Below are 22,496 nucleotides of genomic sequence, written 5' to 3' on the forward strand. Positions count from 1 at the left end.
CATTAATAAATTATCCTCGGTTCACACTGAACTGGTTTGAAATTGTGCAAGTTCAGCTGAACTCATGATAGCAAACCACCATTTCAGTCCGACCTCGGGGGCGATTTGACAGACATCTGTGTGGGTTCCTGCACAGATATCAATGAAAAAAACACGCCAAAAGTAGTGCAGGAACTACTTTTGGGAATCGGTGCAACGCCTCAAAGCTGGCTTCTCACTGATTAGGATGATGCCATTGCTGGCAATAGGCTCCGATTTGGCATGCAATTAGACATGTCAAATCGCCCCAATGTGGGCTCAGGTATTTTTTTTTGTAAGGTATAAAAATGGGTTAATTTACTAAAACTGGAGAGTGGAAAATCTGGTGCAGCTGTGCATAGAAACCAATCACCTTTCACATGGGTTTTCCGATCAGGTACGCCTGTCAGTCTTTCAGACAGACCTGATCAGATGCTACATTCAGCGGTGACATGTCCGCTGACACCTGCCGCTATCAGAGCCCGTCTGTGAAATCTAAACGGCTGGGGAGCCCATTTTCCATCTGTTTGGCGGATCGGTTGAAAACAGACAGGCGGTCCATTTTCATTCAATCTCCCCATACAGAACAGCGGAGCTCTGACAGGTCTGTCTCTGCACAGTGAGCGGAGACTGACCTGTCATCCGCCGGCTCAGCGGATCAACCTGCTGAGCAAAGCGGAGCCCGCCGTGCAGATCACCCATGTGAAAAGGATCCTAACTGAACAGGTTGAAGGTAAAAGCCGATTGGCTACCATACACAGCTGCATCAGATTTTGCACTCTCCAGTTTTAGTAAATCAACCTCTATGCCTTTAAAAAAAAAAAATCTGTAAAACAGGCCGGGGTACTGGCAAAAAAAACAAACAAAGTGGAACTCTATAGAGCGGAATAATACATGCTTTTTAATGCCCTGCTGTACTGTTACTACTAAAATACTAATTGTTTGGTGATAATAACCCTCCTGCTTTAACTCTTCAGGTCACTGATCCAGAACACGTAGAAGGATAAGGACTTCTGAGTTTCCTGATCTGCATACTTAATCTGCTGGCCAGCAAGACAACCCGGCAATTAGTATTGTCAGGCTACTTCAGTTCACTATTGGGTTCATTTTCTTTTTATTTGAGAAGAATAGAGTCCTTCGGTTTCTCCACAACCTGAACAAGGACAACAGTAAAAATCTAGCAGATGAACAAACTCTGCCCCAAGCAAAGGCACTCTATCCTAAATGAAAAAATGCAAGGCTGCCATTACTTATCACCTGACAATACCAATTGCCTGGCTGTATTGCTAACCAGAGAAAGTGTGCAGATCAGGAAACTCAGAAGGACTTATCCGTCTACAGGGTTCTGGATCAGTGACCCAAAGAGGGTTATCTTATCGTCATAACCAAACGATTCGTATTTTCCAAAGGCAGCAATGGTTTCCACCCAAGAATGATAATCTACCGTATTTGCCGGCGTACAAGACGACTGGGCGTATAAGACGACCCCCTAATTTTCCAGCCAAAATGTTGGTTTTGGGATATACTCACTGTATAAGACTACCCCCTTCCTACTAGTCATGCCTCGCCTCACGGTGCCACCATTACATGCCAGACTGTGCCCCATTACATTACCCCTCCATTGTGCTGTTCTCCCCGTTCGCGCTCCGCTCTGTGTCCCCCCTCGCTGTGCCCTTACCTTATCCTAAGACATGCAGAATCACGGCCATACTGTACGTTTTTTCAAAAGCCACGCCACCTACGTCTTCTGGTCCGTGATAGGCGGAACAGTCAGCTTCCCAGGAGGAACGGTGTTCAGTGTTCGCCTATCACGGAGGCCCTCTCGTCCAAGGACGAGAGGGCCTCCGTGATAGGCGGACACTGAACACAGTGCCTCCTGGGAAGCTGAGTGTTCTGCCTATCACGGACCAGAAGACGTAGGAGCCGCGGCTTTTGAAAAAACGTACAGTATGGCCGTGATTCTGCATGTCTTTAGGATAAGGTAAGGTTAGGTTACCGGCGTATAAGACGACCCACGACTTTCAAGAAGATTTTAAGGGGTTAGAACATGGGTCTTCAAACTATGGCCCTCCAGTTGTTCACGAACTACAATTCCCATCATGCCTAGTCATGTCTGTGAATGTCAGAGTTTTACAATGCCTCATGGGATGTGTAGTTCCGCAACAGCTGGAGGGCCGTAGTTTGAGGATCCCTGCGTTAGAAAGTAGTCTTATACGCCGGAAAATACGGTATATGTACTAGGTGTTCCTGTTTTCCATGTCATTCATTTATAACCCGTGAGACTACAGTGAGCCACTTTAAGGCAGAATCTCACATCTACAACTGCCCATCTAAGATAATCAGGCTGACATTTTATAATGATGCGACCAAATAATAGCCATCATCTGTGCATGGAGGTGACCAGCACCCTAAAGTCATTGAAGGATGGTTATGTCACCCACCGTCCCATGAACTTGACTCCACCCAGTTGACAGCATTGAAGAGAGCAGCAGTGCCCCCATAGCATGCGTTTGTGGTGTCTATGCCTTCAACATCTGTGTTTCCAGACTCTTCAAACAGTTGCATGAGAACAGTCTTTACCGACTTGGACTTGTCAATGATTGTCTCTGTTCCCACTTCTAATCTTCCAATGCAGTCATAGGAAAGGTTGTTCCTCTCCATCAGCTTCTGGACCACAGTGAGACACAGCGAGTTAATGTCCTCTCTGTCTGAGCAGAAGCCCATCTTGGACTGGCCCAAACCGATGGTGTATTTTCCAGCACTGACCCCATCAAACTTCTCCAGCTCCTCCTGATCAACATACTGAGATGGGAAGTAAATCTCCAAGGCAACAATACCGACATCCTTAGGCCAGGAGGCTTCAGCGGTGGCAGGAAGGGATCCAGGCATGGTGCTCAAGCTAGAAAACAAGAGAGAGAAAAAAAAGAAAAGTTTATTTCAAGTGCAGAAAACGTATCACTATATTGACACATAAAGGTGTCCCTGCCAAGTCAACATTGAATCTGAAGGAACAACATTGCCGCCTAAGGCCGGTCTACAGAGGGCCTTGCCATGTTTCCAGAACCATCTCCAGGATCTGGTTTCCTGCCATGCTGCAAACATACAAGTTGCTTTATAAATGGCCTGCGATGCCCTGGAGGCAGTTTATATATCACTACTGGAAAAATCAGACTCAAGTGCCTGTGGAGAAGTGATGTAAAAGTGTTTATTGAAGGTGTACTTGAGGCTGTACAAAATGTGGGGGTAATCCATGGGAGCATTATAGATTCAGAAGAAAGCTTGAGAAAAAACACCACAGAGGTTCAAATTCATCCAAAACAGTTGGCTGGAGATGCAACTTCTTAACCGCTTGGGATCCGCGCTATGGACGAAAGATGTCCACAGCGCGGCTCTCAAGTGCCGAGTGGACGTCTTTAGATGTCCTATTGTTGTCATTCCCTGGGGGCGCGCAGCGGGGAAACATGCCCGGCGGCCGTGATGTCCGCCAGACACCCGCGATTGTCGGTAACACAGCAGGGATGTGGAGCTCTGTGTGTAAACACAGAGCTCCACGTGCTGTCAGGGATAGAGGAGACCGATCTGTGTCCCTTGTACATAGGGACACAGCATCGGTCACCTCCCCCAGTCAGTCCCCTCCCCACACAGTAAGAACACAATGAGGGAATACATTTAACCCCTTCCTCACCCCCCTAGTGTTAACCCCTTCACTGCCAGTAACATTTATACAGTAATTAGTGCATTTTTATAGCACTGATTACTGTATAAATGTGAATGGTCCCAAAATTGTGTCAAAAGTGTCCGATATGTCCGTCGCAATATCGCAGGCCTGACAAAAAAAAAAAAAAAATCGCAGCCATTACTAGCAAAAAAAAAAAAAAAATCATAAATCTATCCCCTATTTTGTAGTCACTATAACTTTTGCGCAAACCAATCAATATACGCTTATTGCAATTTTTTTTTAACAAAAATATGTAGAAGAATATGTATTATTTTTTTTAAAATTGGGATATTATAACAAAAAAGTAAAAAAGTGTTTTTTTTTCAAAATTTTCATTTTTTTTTATGTTTATAGCGCAAAAAATAGAGGTGATTAGATACCACCAAAAGAAAGCTCCATGTGTGGGAAAAAAAATAATAAAAATATAATTTGGGTACAGTGTTGTATGATCGCGCAATTGTCATTCAAAATGCGTCAGCGCTAAAAGCTGAAAATTGGTCTGGGCACGAAGGGGGTTTAAGTGCCCAGTAATGAAGTGGTTAAAGAACTCCAGGCAAAAATTGTATTTTACCCATTCGCAGGTTAACTGCTCGATCCTCTGGAAAAGTGCACTCCCCCACATCCAGAGCTAATCTATTAGCACGATGACGCCAGGAGTCAGGCTGCACCGTAACAAAATGTGATTTAAAAAAGGGGGGGGGGGGGGATTATTTTCCATACCGTGTGTATGATCTCACAAAAGTGAGAACACCCCTCACATTTTTGTAAATATTTTATTCTATCTTTTCATGTGACAACACTGAAGAAATGACACTTTGTTACAATGTAAAGTAGTGAGTGTACAGCTTGTATTAGATCCGGTTCACACTGGGGCAGCACCCATTGCCAAGCGACTCGGCAAGGCGATCTGCCCACGACTTCAGAGGCGACTTTCAAAATGAATTCTGTATTGAAGTCAATGCAAGTCGCCCTGAAGTCGTCCCAGAGTAGTACAGGAACCTTTTTCCAAGTCGGAGCGACTTGAGTCGATCCTATTAGAACGGTTCCATTGTACAGAACAGAGCGCAACTTGTCAGGCGGCTAAGTCGCACCTGTGTAAACCAGCTCTAACAGTGTAAATTTGATGTCCCCTCAAAATAACTCCCCCACACACCCATTATTGTCTAAACCGCTGGCAATAAAAGTTGCCACTGGAGTCCTCTTCCACTCCTCCATGACGACATAACCGAGCTGGTGGATATTAGAAACCTTGCGCTCCTCCACCTTTTTGAGACTCCCCCACAGATGCTCAATAAAGGTTTAGGTCTGGAGACAAGCTTGGCCAGTTCATCACTTTAATCCTCAGCTTCTTTAGCAAGGCAGTGGTTGTCTTGGAGGTCTCTTTGGGGTCGTTATCAAGTTGCAATACTGCCCTGTGGCCCAGTCTCTGAAGAGAGGGGATCATGCTCTGCTCCAGTATGTCACAGTACATGTTGGCATTCATGGTTCCATCAATAAACTGTAGCTCCCCAGTGCCGGCAGCACTCATGCAGCCCCAGACCATGACACTCCCACCACCATGCTTGACTGTAGGCACAATTTAAAAAAAATATATATATATATATATATATATATATATATATATATATATATATATATATATATATATTACACACACACACATCGTATTTATCGGCGTATATCGCGCACTATTTTCCCCTTAAAATAAGGGGAAAATCGTGGGTGCGCGATATACGCCGATAGCCGCTTCCCGCGCTCTATTTGAAATCCTGCGCCGACATATACCGAGTGCAGTACAGTCGGGTACATTCGGCCAGGTTCGGCCTGAGTGTACTGCACTCGGTATATGTCGGCGGAGGCGTTCGAACTGAGCCCGGGAAGCGGGGACTCGACGTGAGGCACGCGCTGGAGAAGCCGGGAGGACACCATCGAGGCCGCAGACGGACGCCGGACCGGACGATGGACGCTGGGAAGACACCAAAACTGTAAGTAATAAAATCATATAACTTTTTTTTTACTGGAATATCGGGGGCAACATTAGGGGTGCGCGGTATACGCGGGAGCGCGTCATACCGCGATAAATACGGTATACACACGTCAAAAAGATAAAAAACAACGTATTTTACCATAGAACAACCAAAATAAACATGTGTAAATAATATCAAACAGGTTTCCACAGTAAAATTGATAAACAAGGAAAAGAGTGTTGCGCAAACTATGAACACAACAATATCATGTGATTCTTAATCATTTTCATAAATACAATATAAAACGAAAACAAACATCAAGTATAATAGTAGTGTCCATAAAAAACTCCATAAGAAGTCAAATACACACTATATTATCAAAGTATTAGGACGCCTGCCTTTACATGCACATAAACATTAATGGCATCTCACTATAAGACCCCTTTCACACAGCCAGTTTTCAGACGTTTTAGCATTAAAAATAGCGCATGTAAAGCGTCTGAAAACTGCCTCCCATTCATTGCAATGAGTGCTTTCACACTGGGGCGGTGCGCTTGCGGGACGTTAGAAAAAGTCCTGCAAGTAACATCTTTGGGGTGGTATGGGAGGGCTCTGTATACTACGCTCCCAAACCACCCCTGCCCATTACAATGAAAGGGCAGAGCTTCGGAAGTGCTGCAACACGGAAGTTTTAAACCCTCTTTTTCGGTAGTTAAAAGCGCCCCACTAGTGCCCGAAAAACGTCTCTTAAACAGCAGTAAAGCGCAGTTAAAATGAGCGGCTCTTTACCACGATCGCACGGGCGGCCCCAATGTGAAAAGGCTCTTAGTCTGGAGGGTTTAGCCCTTTCATGCCTAAGCCTATTTATGACATTTGGTGTTTACAAGTTATAATCCGTATTTTTTGCTAGAAAATTACTTCGAACCCCCAAACATTATATATATTTTTTTAGCGGAGAATCTAGAGAATAAAATGGCGATTGTTGCAATATTTTATGTCACACTGTATTTGTGCGGTGGGGTTTCAAACTTTCATGAATTTAAAAAAAAAAAAAAAATGAAAAAGTAAAGTTAGCCCAATTTTTTTGCATAATGTGAAAGATGATGTTACGCCGAGTAAATAGATACCAAGCATGTCACGCTTTATAATTGTACGCACTCGTGGAATGGCGACAAACTACGGTACCTAAAAATCTCCATAGGCGACACTTTAAACTTTTTTTTACGGTTACCAGGTTAGAGTTACAGAGAAGGAATCTAGTGCTAGAATTGTTGCTCTTGCTCTGATCATCGCGGTGATACCTCACATGTGTGATTTGAACACCGTTTTCATATGCGGGCACGACTTCCGTATGTGTTTTCTTTGTTACGCAAGCTCGCGGGGAGGGCGATTTAAAAAAAAAATATGTTTTTTCTTATTTATTTTTATAATAGATTTTTTTTTTTCACATTTTGATCACTTTTATTGCTGTCACAAGGAATGTAAACATCCCTTGTGACAGTAATAGGTGGTGACTGACAGGTACTCTACAGATCCCTCCTTTGCACTTCAAAGTATTCAGATCGCCGAAAACGGCGATTCCGAATACTGTGTACTCTTTTAAATCCGGCGCCATTGGCAGCTGAGAAACCCGGAAGTGACGTCATTTCCGTGTTTACATTGCGCAGGCTGAATCAAATCCGTTTACGGCTTAGTTTCAGTCTGCGCCTGGACACTGGAGGCACCGGATCGAGGATCGGGTCTCCCGGTGGGACGGGAGACCCGGTCGGAGTGGCGAGAGGCGGCGGAAGCGCGGGGATGTCCCCTTCCGCTCCTCCGGCATAACAACCAAGCTGCTTTTAGCCGCATCGGTTGTTATGTCTGGATAGCCAATCGCCAGCTCTAAACAACGGTACTGGGATGATGCCTGCAGCTATAACCCCCGAAAGCCGAGGACGCATATATGTGTACGCTAGGCGTGAAAGGGTTAATATTGAGTTGGCACACCCTTTGTAGCGATAACGGCTTCAACTCTTCTGGGAAGGCTGTGCACAAGGTTTAGGAGTGTGTCTATAGGAATGTTTGACCATTCTTCCAGAAGCGCACTTGTGAGGTCAGGCACTGATGTGGATGAGAAGGCCTGACTCGCAATCGCCACTCTAATTCTTCCCAAAGGTGTTCTATCGGGTTGAGTTGATGATGATCACATGATACGGTGTTCATAGGCTGCACAACTCTATTTACATTGTTACTAATACACACGCCACGGCGTGCTTACTTCAGTTTTAATACAAACAGAAAAACTGGATTGCCAGAGCCGGTAATTATCAGCTTCATCTGTCAGTATGAAAACCAAAACCCATTTTCTGATCCGATTAAATTCAGTCATAATAAAGACAGACATCCTTCTAAGGACAAACGTATGCCTGGTACACACGATCCGATTATCGAACGAATGATCGTCCATTTTTTTTTTTTTTTGCATGCTAATCTCATGTCGAATTTAGTCACAAAAATTCTCATAAAACTGAATAAAAATTCGGAAGTGATGTCATGTGTTGTAATGCATTTGTATTGCATTTTCGGACAGCTGTAGTGATTAAATGAAAATCGTACGATCTGGCATTGTACGGAAAAAAAAATCCGTACATGTCCGATAGAATAATATCAGATGAACTGTCCTGATAGACCAGGGATAAGCAATTAGCGGACCTCCAGCTGTTGCAAAACTACAAGTCCCATCATGCCTCTGGGTGTCATGCTTGTGGCTGTCAGAGTCTTGCTATGCCTCATGGGACTTGTAGTTCTGCAACAGCTGGAAGTCCACTAATTGCATATCCCTGTGATAGACTCTCGAAAAGCTCTGTACCAACGATCTGATTATCATACGATTGTTTCGAAAGCGGAATTTTTTTGTACGATTTTTCGGAGCTTTAGGAAACATCGGCCGACACCACTGACATGAGAGCGACAACCAAGGTGTGTCTACTGATCACCAAGGACAGCTGGAGTGTCACAGCAAAAAAAAAAAAAAAATACCAGATAAAACCCCCACAGTCAGAATTCTTCCATGAGATCTTCTTTAGATCCCAGTCACATCTCAGCGATTTGGAGCTCGAAGCTCACGGGAAGTCCCAAAAAGAAAAAAAAAAAGTTCTGGAGCTTTTTTTGTAGCTTGAATCAGGCAGATTTGAGCAATTTTATTCCCATAGAAATTAATGGAAGCGCACCATTTTCATGTTTTTGTGGTCAAATTAATTTTTATACACACACACACACACACACACACACACACACACACACACACACAGAGATAGAATAAAAAAAAAAAAAAAAAAAAACTATAGATCATCATAGATAAAATAAATATGTACCAACACATAAAACAACCCACCCCTAACCTTAAAGTGGGGGTTCACCCTAAAATGTTTTTTTACTATGCCATCCAGCATACTAGCGCGAGCTACAGTATGCCTTTATTTTATTTTTTTGCGCGTACTCACAGTTTAATGGCGTAGTTAAGTTTCAGACTCCCCGCGAGGAATGGGCGTTCCTAGGCAGAGGGGAACATGATTGACGGCCGGCTATGGCGCGTCACTCTTCCCGAAAATAGCCGAAATAGGACTTGGCTCTTCACGGCGCCTGCGCAGTCAGCTCCTAGTCTGTGCGCAGGCGCCGTGAAGAGCCGAGTCCTACTCCGGCTATTTTCAGGAAGCGTGACGCGCCATAGCCGGCCGTCAATCATGTTCCCCTCTGCATAGGAACGCCCATTCCTCGCGGGGAGTCTGAAACTTAACTACGCAATTAAACTGTGAGTACGGCGCAAAAAAAATAAAATAAAAGGCATACTGTAGCTCGCGCTAGTATGCTGGATGGCATGGTAGAAAGTTGTTTTTAAGGGTGAACCACCGCTTTAATAGTAAACGATTAATAATAATAAATATTAATAATTTTAATAAATAAGTGTGTTTTTTTTGTTTGTTTTTTTAAGGGTTAGGGTTATTACTTTGTATTCATTTATTGATTTGTGCATTTATGTAGAAGTAGTATAAATAGTAGTAACACCCTAACAAAACAATAAAATGAAGAACCCGAACCCCTTACCTGAATAAGGGGAAAAAAATAATATATATATATATATAGGCTGAAACACCTAGCAACAAATGATGCAACCAATAATTTTCTCTATTGGCCAATTAAAAATATAATAATAATAATATAAATACACCAAAGCTCATGAATGTTGCATAAAAAACACACAAAAAATAAATAAATGCTGGAAAATGCTCAAATACTCTGTTCTTTAGGTGGGAATGCAGGCTGTCAGCCTAGATGGACCCGTCTATCCATTATTCATCACAGGTGACCTGGATGGTGTCAGTGGGGAGGACAGAGGAATAGATTCCCATATAATCATGGAACGGTATGATGGCGCTGTATTCCCCCCCCCCCCCCCCCAAGATGACAACAAATAAAGGGGGACACCCCAGAAGCCCCTATATGTTGTCTGTGTACATTGCTGTATCCTATATACACATACATCCTGACTGCACTCTATATAATATAGGATGATGGATACAGGTCCTCCTATGTCAGGCACAGTGTCCTCAGGGATTGCTGCTCCTTGTAGTCCCCCCAGTGACAGGTTGCCTGTAGATCAGGCAGCACATGTCCCGGATTAGCGGTGGGATCTCTTACCGCAGGTGATGGGCGGCCAGCTCTCCGGTGTCCCCGGTCAGTCCCGATATACAGAGGTCACCGGCACATGTCTCATCTCACCACTCAGCCTGCACTGACATTGCCGCCTCCGCCCAGTCACGGCGCCTGCGCGCTGGATCTCACTGCGGCAGAGCTAAGGGTGCGCCCCCCTGGCCGCCATCATTAAAGAGGGAACCGGAGAAGTGTACAAGCCAATCACGTGAGGGGACAGTCTACTGCTGACATCAGCTGCGCGCTCCACCACAGATACGTAGAAGATCCGTAGGCGCATGCGCAATCCTCCAGAGCAACAGGCAGTGAATACAGAACTTCCATTCTATCCTGATGGGGGGGGGTCACACAGGACTGCACCACTCCTATATGTTTCTGGAGATTTAGATTTCTTCCCATCTCTTTGGAGATCTTTCGAAATTGCATATTTAGATTACTTCAGCATTTTTTGCTAAAGCTTTTCTCTTTTATGTTTTCCATTGAAACCAATGCAAATGCATCAAAGTGCATGAGACTGGGGGCTGCATTGCACTTCTCACAACTGCCCCCGACTTGGAACAATGTCCCTCGTTTTGGTCGGATCTCTATGGCTGCATTTACACCTGAGCGTCGGTCGTTTGGTAATTTTTTCCGGTGTTTTGTTGCGCGTATTCATGCTTATTTGCGCGTTTGCATACAGCGTCGTCTGACGTTTTTGTACTTCAACGTTTTTTATTTTAGCCAATAGGAAAAATTATCTTTTCATCACTTGTTGCTATGTTGGTAGATTTTTTTAATCTTCTGCCTGGGTGAAAAGTTCTATTGATTAAAGCGACGAAACGCCCGTAGCAAACGCTCGTTGTCGCGCTAGTCACTTGAAATCGAGCGTTTCCATTACTTTCTATGGGAAATGGAAACGCTCAAAAACAACCAAACTGCCCGATACGCGCGACAAAAAAGGGTCCGGAACTTGTTTGAGATTCAGTCGTTCGGCGTCAGGCGTATTGACGTGGAGATGTGAACCATCTCCATAGGGAATAATGTATTTCTTCCCCTCTGGAGTTTTTAAGCGTCGCGCTTCAGGCGACAAAACGCTCAGGTGTGAATGCAGCCTAAAGTTGTATATAAAACGCACTTTTATCTTTCAAAAAGCTAAACCTTTCATCCAACTTCTAAATAAGCCGACTTTGTAAATGTCAAAGTCAATTAATTAATTGCGGGCGCGCTCCCGTGATACAGCGAGCGGCCATATCCGCTCACTGTATCACTCGGCCCCGCCCCTCGGTGCACCGCGTCACTGGGTGTGATTGACAGCAGCACCAGCCAATGGCTGCACTGCTCTCAATCCATCCCCTCTAGCCAATCAGCGGCGTGTGGCATGTCTTTTGCCCACATACTTTTGCCAATAGTTGTCCCTCTTTCCAAAAAGTTGGGAGGTATACATACTGACAACATTGAACTTCCCAGGAGGAGGGTTTCTAGGGCGACAACGCTGCAGTAAATACCCTGCAGGCAAAAAAAGGGTTGTCACCCTGCAGAGGAAGGTCTGTGAACTGCTTGGATCACCAATTATTTATTATTGGAATAAAGGAGTGTCAGAAAAAAATAAAGCTGGAAATCCTATAGGTTAGTGTGTTTTCATTCATTTTAGTAGACCCAGCTACATAACCCCAGAATGAGCGTAGACAGCACATGACATCCATCCTGTTCATTGTGATCTCCGATCTCTCTAATCCGATTACACTGGGTGCAAAACGACACCTCTATACAGAAAGACATGGATATGGAAGATCTGACTTTAATATTTAAAGGTAATTTCAGTCAGCACTGTGCAGCATATTGCAACACAGGAGTACAATCCAACCAATGTGGGGTGTCAGAGCCAGAAGTCAGCTTACTACCTGGAGAAAGGACTTGTATTGACATGAGCCAGGAGGTGCACTTGTTGGAATATACAGTGACTTAGACTGGAAGGAAGGTCATACACAGCAAAATAAGACAGGATACCCTACCTTCTACCTACCCCCCCCCCCCCCCCATCCCTTAGACTTCACCACCAACATTTAGCAGTTTACTTTTTCAAAAGCCCTTCCCAGCAGGCACATGACCCTTGATGGCACCTCTACTGGGAAAGGAGACCAGGAATCCAATGATGCAATCTCTGTGCTAGGTAATGATCTTGTCCCCACCCTTCTTTATGACACAATCACTATGCAGCTGGAGTCCCTAGGAAAGGTCCACATTAATGTGCAGTGGTATAGACTCCCAAAGTACTCACCAAATCTGTGGTCCAGAAGACCCGGAAAACAATATGTGACATCATTGAGAATAAAGACAAAGTATTTAAAGCGGAGTTCCACCCAAAAATGGAACTTCCGCTTATACCACTCCTCACCCCCTTACATGCCACATTTGGCATGTAATTTTTTTTGGGGGGCTTCAGGAGAAGGGGACTTCCTGTCCCACTTCCTCCTTCCGCCGAGGGGCTGCAAAGGCGATTAAGCTCAATCGCCTTTTGGCAGCCCCTCCCTGTAGGTGATCGCCTAGGACACGTGACAGGTCCTAGGCGATCGCCTGTCCAATCAAACAGCGCAGCGCCGGGCCGCGCACGCATGCGCAGTGCCGCTCGCGCATGCGCAGTGGGTGCCCGGCCGTGAAGCCGAAAGCTGTCACGGCCGGGGTGCCCACAGTGACAATGAAGACACTGGCCGGGGAGGGGGGGAGAGGAGCGGAGCCCCGGCCGTCGCTGCAGCAGGTAAGTGTCTGTTTATTAAAAGCCAGCAGCTACACTTTTTGTAGCTGCTGACTTTTAATAAACATAAATATTGTCTGGAACTCCCCTTTAAAATAAATAAATAACACCCTAGACTCAGCGCTGACAAATCATTTGGATAGTTATAGGAGTTATAACCTGATTCAAGCCTCCATCATCCCATCCTATCCAGTACATACCTCCCCCATTCCATCCACTACAAATCTCCATCATCCCACCCCATCAACTACATTCCTCCATCATCTCACCCCATCAACTACATTCCTCCATCATCTCACCCCATCAACTACATTCCTCCATCATCTCACCCCATCAACTACATTCCTCCATCATCTCACCCCATCAACTACATTCCTCCATCATCTCGCCCCATCAACTACATTCCTCCATCATCTCGCCCCATCAACTACATTCCTCCATCATCTCGCCCCATCAACTACATTCCTCCATCATCTCGCCCCATCAACTACATTCCTCCATCATCTCGCCCCATCAACTACATTCCTCCATCATCTCACCCCATCAACTACATTCCTCCATCATCTTGTCTCATCCTATCCAGTACATACCTCCACCATTCCATCCCATCCTATCCTATACACTACAAACCTCCATCATCTCATCCTATACAGTACATACCTCCATCATTCCATCCCATACACTACAAACCTCTATTATCTCGTCTCATCCTATCCAGTACATACCTCCACCATTCCATCCCATACACTACAAACCTCCATCATCTCATCCTATACAGTACATACCTCCACCATTCCATCCCATACACTACAAACCTCCATCATCTCATCCTATCAGCTACAAACCTCCATAATATCACCCACCACAAACCTCCATCAACCCATTCCATCATCTCACCCCATCCACTACACCCCTTAAGGTTAGGTTCCCATCCAGTAGTAGCCTCCATCATTATCTCATCCACTACAAACCTTCATCTTTACAATCTTCTGTGCATCCTTCAAATACATTTTCTAGATCAGCTTGGAATATTTTGGTGGAGCAACACAGAAATTCCTAACACTGACGTATTAATACTCTCCAACATGTGTACACATTCCATAGATCGTACCTGTACTGTATAGATAGCAAGCTTTCTATTCACAGTGAAAAAAACAAAGAAAGGACATGAACTGAAGCTGTCCAGTATTAAATCATACACCGATAGAAGGCATGGAGCGATGGTAAGAAGATAATCTGAAATCTCTAAATTTGCAGGCTCTGCATTTGCAGGCTCTTAATAAGCATCTCTCTAGAAATGTGGAAATAGACAAGTCTGTCTACCCTCTACTGCAGTGATGGGGGACCTTGGCACCCCAGATGTTTTAGAACTACATTTCCCATGATGCTCAGCTACACTGCTTAGTGCAAGAGCATTATGGGAAATGTAGTTCCAAAACATTTGGGGTGCCAAGGTCCCCCATCACTGCTCTGTGTAAAACGAAGGATGAAATTTTACAAGAGTTCCTGCCAGTGACAAATATTGCTTTACACAAATACATACTGTACAATAATTAAAGTGCTCCAATACATATTGTTTGAAGGTTCTCATTCATCCAGACCAGTGTTTCTCAACTTCAGTCTTCAAGGTGCCCCCCAACAAATCATGTTTTCAGGATTTCCCTCAGATGAAACAGCTGTGGTAATTACTAAGTAAGAATGAGCTCTGGCTGTTCGCACACCCCACGTGCAGAGCCTGCTAGGAAGTCGGCACTGCGCTGCGTTAATCACAGGCAGCGAGACATTGTCCGAAGCGCGGCTGCAGAGATCAGGAAATGTCTCACTGCCTGTGATTAGCGCAGCGCCGACTTCCTGGCTCATCAAGGCAGTAAAACTGATCAAATCACCTGTGCAAAATAATGGAAAGCGTGAAAACATGACCTGTTGGGGCGCCTTGAGGACTGGAGTTGAGAAACACTGACCCAGACCATGGTATAGCCAGTATTAGTAGTAAGCCACATTCAAATGGACGTGTTCTGTAATGTTGAAGACGTCTCATGGCTTCTCTAAGCCGCTTCCTGAGGAACTGAAAAAATAGTTGGAGAAGCTCTGAAATGTCTTCAACAATAAGAAGACGTTTAATGTTAAAGAACAAGTCCAAGAACTGAAAAAGTGGTTGGAGGCGTTACGAACTACTCCTTATCCTCAGCCTGACTAGATGTCAATGGCGGAGAGACAACACAGCATGGCGTCTGTTCACTTCAGAGACTGAACCAAAAATCACTTACTGTATTTATTGGGGTATAGCGCGCTCCCGCGTATAGCGCGCACCCCTAAATTTGCCCAGAAATTCCTGTGAAAAAAAGATTTTTGTACTTACAGTTTGGTGTCTTGCATGGCGTCCATCGGCGGCCTCGTCGGGTCCGGCGTCCATCTGCGGCTTCGGGTGTCCTCTTCGTCGGGTCCGGCGTCCTTCTGCGGCGTCCTCCTCGCTCGTTTCCCGCGCCGAGTTTGAATACTGGCCGGCATATACCGAGCGCAGTACACTCGCGTATAATCGGCAATGCTCGCGCTGACGTCCAGGACGTGAGCGCGAGTTTAGCCGAGACTGCCCGACTATACACGAGTGTACCGCGCTCGGTATATGTCGGCGCAGTATTCAAACTCGGCGCGGGAAAGCGGGTATCGGCGTATATCGCGCACCCACGATTTTGCCCTGATTTTCAGGGCAAAATAGTGCGCGGTATACGCCGATAAATACGGTAATTTTACTTTAAAATCTAAATAGCCCCTCCTATATAGGAACATTTGTTGAGATTTGTATTGTTCTTCAACCTCTTGCCAACTGCAAAACATCCAGCTGCCACACATATGCCCCCATGGCAGCCTCAGTGCGTGCTCATGGCACTCCCAACACATTGACAGCTCTCAGCCAATCACAGCACGTACATGATAGTGATGCCATACCACCTCCTGGGCATTAAAGCCCATCTATTGGACCACTGGAAGGCAGTGCGAAGGAGGTTAAAGCCCAATTCTGGGCTCCCTAGTAGGGATGAGTTTGGGTTTATCTCCGAGTTCGCTTGGATCCTAGAAGGCAGCCGTCAGCTCCTGGCCAATGCCATGCAGGCAGGGGATACCCAGCCTGCAGATGAATGTACACAAAGAAACATGGATGCTTATGACATCATTGACCCAATATGGCCAGTTGAATTTTTGGGCGCCCACACACAGGGCTAATTTAGACAAGAGCCAACTACCCTACCAGCATGAAAGTGGTGTAGTCAGAGGAAACTGATGCAAACTCCATGCAGATAACATTCTAAATCAGGGTTCACATCAAGGACCCCAGTGCTGGAAGGCCCAAGTGCAAACCAACTATGCTACCCTAGCATGCTTAAAATACTTCCTTTTTTTTTTATATAAACTTTTTCAGAAGTCTTCAGGGCGGTAAAGTGACATGCAGGGTCCTTTTTGGATGTTCTCCTGGTGGTGGGTAGTCTTCAATGTTGAGAGAGAGGCGAGCAATGGCGATGTGATGACATCACTCTCTGCATCATTATGCTGGTGACACCCCCTCAGGGGATTTCCCTATGATGCTCTGCACTCACTGCATGCTTTCTCAGCCTGAAGGCTTTTAGTGCTGGGGTGCCAATGGCAAACAAAGAAAAGAAATTGTGCATGGAGTTGGCCTTTAACTCATGCAAGGCTTGTAGTCTGTGAAAGCTGCTGAATATTCACAGAATGAATCACTGATAGCAAGACATTCCACTACTCATCAAAGTAAGCACACTACAATCCGCAGTAATAAATCATTACAGAAGCGGCATACAGACAAACATTCCACAGGCAAACCCAGCGATAGGATATGCAACCTGCTGGTATGGCCCCTTTCACGCCACTCCCCTGCGGTTTCCCTTCAGCGCCATGTACACACAGTTTTTGTGCGGGTTACCTATAGACTTCCTTTAGATTGGGTGGTTTTGGTGCGCCCGATCTAATGGAAGTCTATGGCAAAGCACAGGCATCTTGTACGAAATTGGCGGGCACACAGCAGAGAGATGGCAGCGGAGCAGTGTGATAGGGGCCCATGTACACTCGCAACTCCAACATGAATTCTACTGGCATGTTTACTAAAAGGTGCCAAGTGACAGTCGTCTGCCATTGCTTGTGACACGTCCAGATTCCTAAATAAAAAAAATAAAAAAATAAAAGTTTTCCTTACGAACATGAAAAAACATTTATACAGCTGAAGGGAAAAAAAAGTCATTTGTAATATGCTTATTTCCTATGATCGTCGGTGCCATATAGTGGGCGTAATGCCTTTTTCTTTTAACCACTTGACAACCGGGCCTATTCTCGCACTTCTCTCCTTCATGTAAAAATCACAATTTCTTTGCTAGAAAATGAATCAGAACCCCCAAAACATTATATTTTTTTTTTTTAGCAGACACCCTAGGGAATAAAATGGCGGGCATTGCAACTTTTTTTTCCCCCTCGCACGGTATTTGCGCAATGATTTTTCAAATGCCTTTTTTTTTTTCAGTTTCATGAATTAAAAAATAACAAAACAGTAAAGTTAGCCCAATTTTTTTGTATAATGTGAAAGATGATGTTACGCCGAGTAAATAGATACCCAACACGTCACGCTTTAAAATTGCGCACACTCATGGAATGGCGCCAAACTTCGGTACTTAAAAAATCTCCATAGGTGAGGCTTTACATTTTTTTTACAGGCTACTATTTTCGAGTTACAGGGGAGGTCTAGTGCTAGAACTGTTGCACACGCTCTAACGCACGTGACGATACCTCACATGTGGGGTTTGAACGGCGTTTACATATGTGGGCGGGACTTGCATGCATGTTCGCTTCTGCGCGCGAGCTACCGGGGACAGGAGCGTTTAAAAAAAAAAAAAGTTTTAATTGTATTTTTTTTTTTATCACTTTAATTCCTATTACAAGGAATGTAAACATCCCTTGTAATAGGAATCACTGACAGGTCCTCTTTATGGAGAGATGTGAGGTCAATAAGACCCCCACATCTCTCCTCCAGGCTTACAAGCATGAAATCGTGAAAAATAATTCACCGATCTCATGCCGACAGTCGCAATTGCGGCTTTGTTTACTTCCGGGGTACCAGGCGTGATGTCATAACGTCGCGCCCGGGCCTCCGACGGTCATAGAGATGACTGGTGACCATCTGTTAAGTGGTTAAAGGGTCACTAAAGGATTTTTTTTTTTTTAGCTAAATAGCTTCCTTTACCTTACTGCAGTCCTGGTTTCATGTCCTCATTGTTCGTTTTTGCTTTGATGTTGCTGTAATTCCTCTGTTCTGGACACTAGATTGGCACTCCCAACAAATCGGAAATAATCATTAGAGATGAACCCCCTAGGTCCAGTTTGGGCTGAACACCCCGCAATGCACCCAGCGCTGCACGGTGCATTCTGCGCCCTGATTGGGCAACATTTTGCCCAATCAGGGCACAGTGTAAGCTGGTTGTTAAGGAGAGGGGCCGCGGCGTCCTTAACAACCAATGAGTCATCAGCTGTCAATGGGTTTCCCCGCTGAATAACAAACTAACAAATAAATGGCATGGGGTCCCCCACCCCCCAGTCCATATCAGGCATGGGATCCCCTCCAAAATCCATGCCAGACCCTTATCCGAGTATGCAGCCCGGCAGGTCAAGAAAGGGGACAAGCGAGCTCCCCCCCTCCCTGAACCATACCAGGCCACATGCCCTCAACATGGATGGGAGGGCTCTGCCCCCCCACCCCAAAGCACCCTGTCCCTATGTTGATGGGGACAAGGGCCTCTTCCCTGGGTTGTGGTTGTCGGGGTCAGCGGGTAGAAGGGGAGGCTTATTTAACAAGGGGGCCCCCAGATCCCACCCCCCATGTGAATGGATATCGGGTACCCATTCACAAAAAATAAGAAAAAAAGTAGAACATGCTGCATTTTTCCTGCACTGGACTGTACTAGAACTCAGTAAAACGCAATGCATCAAACACGTGAATGCAGAAACACATCCGCACGGATCTGGAGTGCATTGTTGTGGTGTAAACTGGCCTTTGAACGATTGGACGATGTATGAACGATTGGACGATGTATGAACGATTGGACGATGTATGAACGATTGGACGATGTATGAACGATTGGACGATGTATGAACGATTGGACGATGTATGAACGATTGGACGATGTATGAACGATTGGACGATGTATGCCCAGCTTTATATTTGCTGCAATAAATATCACCCCAACTGTGGTCACGTGATTACAATGCTCCAGTAAGAGTGTCTGGACAGGGGGGTGACGAGGATGAAGCCTTAGGCCACGCCTACATTTAGGTCACTTTGAGGACCATGGCTCACTCATTTCCTACGTCCAACTTACGACCGTCATGCAATACTTCTGATTTCTGCAGCCACACGCCATGAGACCTCCATATATCTCCGGAGCGATCGCCCATCCTCTCCCCATCCCCCCCACAGAACCTACCTGTCCTGCACACACTTGGTTGTGGATCTGCGATAGGATTCCATATGTCAGGCTGCACTCCCTGACTCTTTGTAGTGATGGAATACAGAGACGGCTGGAACTGTTAGCCGCTGTGATCATCTCGTCTTCTGTATCATTTCAAAAACAATAATTAAAGAAGAATAAAACCTTGGTTGAGATGGGCCAACCCAGACACACCCCCGTCACCTGTCACACATGGTAGGATCCCACGGACAGCGGAGGACCGCGATTCCTGATCACCTCGCCGTGAGCTTCCACACCTTCCCAAAGAGGATATGTAAATCCTGACTTTCCCACAAGTCGAGCGCTGCATTGTGGGAGGCGGGGCCTGCAGGTCCCTCCTCCCATGACACACACAGTGCATTATTGATTTTTTTAAATGAATACAACGTTTCAAATTTGTAACAAATCTACAATGACCAGCAGATGAACTAAAACATGGCACAAGGAGCGACATCGATATTGGGCTCATTCGCTGTAGGGCGGTAAAACCCTGCAGTTATGCCACAGTTTTAGCGCCCCCTTTAGCTGCAGGGGCAGCAGCCAATGTAGACATGCCACAGTAGTGAGGCTTTGTGCCAAGAATCACACCACCAGCACTATTGCCCACCAATCACAACCGACGGTGCCACACCGCAAGCGCCCCTCAAATGCTCACTAGTGTACAGTTAATCTGAACAGTACGACCACACACATTATATATAAAAAACGTATATGGCAACAATAAATGTTACAATCTGACCATACAATCTCTGTACAATCCATTATAGGCATGGTTCAGAACACGCCGATCTTTAGCAGATGTGCGGGGGTGCTATTAAATCTTTATGGCACACCCCCCCACCCCCGCCCGTTGGCAAACGCATGTTTTCATGCACGCCGTGCTCCCAGCACCATGTGTTTCGGTGCAACGCGACTTTACAAAACAGGCGGGGATTTCTTTTCCTGCATTTTTTTATGGTTATGGCAACCCGGCACGCAACACTTGTACTCGCGTCATACTGGTGTGTACCCAGCCTCAGCTTTACCCAAATGATGCAACATGGGCACCTACCATATCTAACCCATCCGTCCGTATCCAGATCAGGCAGGCTCTTGTACTACATAGTCATTGGTAGATCTAAGGCTCCATTCACACCTAGGCGTTTTAACGCCTGAAGCCCGACGCTATTGCAGCCTGCAATACGCTGGAGGGGTGATTTAACATTGTCGGCTATGGAGATGGTTCACATCTCCACGCCGAACGATGAAACGCCGTACGCCTGAAGCTCAAAACAAGTCCCGGACCCTTTTTTTCCCAGGCGGCTTTCGGCGTTCGGCACAGCCGACAATTTTAATCACCCCTCCGGCGTATGTTAACGACGCGTTTTGTCGCGGCAAATCACGGGACAAAACGCTGCAATTTATCTCGGTACAATACGCTGAGTTCAGGTGTGAATGCAGCCTAAAGGAGGATTGTACAATCAGATTGTAACATGTGTGGTGAGCCTTACATTAACTTTCTTTTACATCAGAAAAAGGGAGGGGTCCACCTAGGACTCGCCCGCTCACCCCTGGCAGGTGACTTAAACAAGGACGCTGCAATGTCTACAACCAACATCGATCTGCAAGTCGGCCACAGCCAGCCATACACAGGAGAAATTCTACAACCAATCAGCAATATTCATGCAGCGCAGAAATTGCAAAAAAAAACGCTAAACAGAAGAACCAACACCCATATCTGTCACAGAGGACATCACACACACCTAATAAATCGTCACCACCTATAGGATCTCATACAATTCCTTATTTCTATATACTACATCCAAATATAGAAATAAAAAAAATAAAAGGACACACACAAAAACCACCAATAGGATCTCATAATTATATATATATATATATATATATATACACACAATAATAATAATAATCAAATAAATATATTTCAATATAGTACATTAAAAGAACCATTTTAATCAGGGGGGGGGGTTAAAAAATAATAATAATTATTAGTAAACATATTACTATATACTACATCCAAATAATAATAAAAATACAAAAAAAAAAAAAAAATTATAAAAACCCTACAAGAGAGGAGCTCATACAATTTATTCATCCTATATTCGAATATATTTAAAAGAAAAATAATTTATATGTCAAAATATTATATATATATATATATATATATATATATATATATATATATATATATTTATTAATAATAATATTTATACTACATCCAAGTAAATATATATATATATATATATATATATATATATATATATATTAGGATCTTACACACTCTCTTCATTCTATATATTCCATAAAAAATGTTTTATATATATATATATATATAACTCAATTAAAAAAATATTTATAATAATATCAACTGTCATGACAGCACATCTGTATGTATCCATGCAGTATCCACCCCATGCAGCTGTCAGGCTATATATGTTGATCAATGAATGGCATGCATTCCCGGTGTTCTCTCTCACCTGTACGTGGTTCTGGCGGTGATGCTCGGTATGTAGTATGCGGCTCTCCCGGTACAGCAATGTGTACAGCAGCTGCACTATAATCCTTATAACCACGCCATCCTCAGCACTGCCCCGCCGCGCCACCAACAGGTACCCGCCTGACTGACATCCCCTCTCAGCCAATAAGCGAGCGTACCGGGGAACGCACGAACTCCCAGCCCCGCCTACCGCGCCTTACGCTATCCAATCGTAGCCTGCCGCCGATTCTACACTACGGGATGGTGTGAGAAAGTGACGTGGGATGGCCCGAGAGTGACAGCCAATAGGGGAGAGCGCAGTAGAACAGCCAGCCAATGGGAAAGCACGTCCGACTCCTGGCGAGGTATAGGCAAGAGCTTGGATGCCCCATAG

At 45.0% G+C, this 22,496-nt stretch overlaps 1 protein-coding gene across 2 annotated transcripts in view; it reads right to left on the reverse strand.

Annotated features, from left to right (window-relative positions):
- HMGCS1 (3-hydroxy-3-methylglutaryl-CoA synthase 1) overlaps positions 1 to 22,230 on the reverse strand; it is a 36,709-nt gene extending 14,479 nt beyond the window's left edge. Inside the window, exons 1-2 of one of the 2 annotated variants that reach the window (XM_040338986.1) lie at positions 22,104 to 22,230; positions 2,460 to 2,917 (exon numbers count right to left, since the gene is read on the reverse strand). In XM_040338986.1, coding sequence (XP_040194920.1) covers positions 2,460 to 2,907 — 448 coding nt within the window. In that variant the 5' untranslated portion in view covers positions 2,908 to 2,917; positions 22,104 to 22,230. Of the gene's footprint in view, positions 1 to 2,459; positions 2,918 to 10,380; positions 10,512 to 22,103 lie in introns of those variants that run through there. The other variant, XM_040338992.1, reaches the window with a different exon arrangement.
- Between the last annotated feature and the right edge of the window lie 266 nt (positions 22,231 to 22,496).

This window comes from Rana temporaria, chromosome 1, assembly GCF_905171775.1.
Source record: "Rana temporaria chromosome 1, aRanTem1.1, whole genome shotgun sequence".
Taxonomy (NCBI): Eukaryota; Metazoa; Chordata; class Amphibia; order Anura; family Ranidae; genus Rana; species Rana temporaria.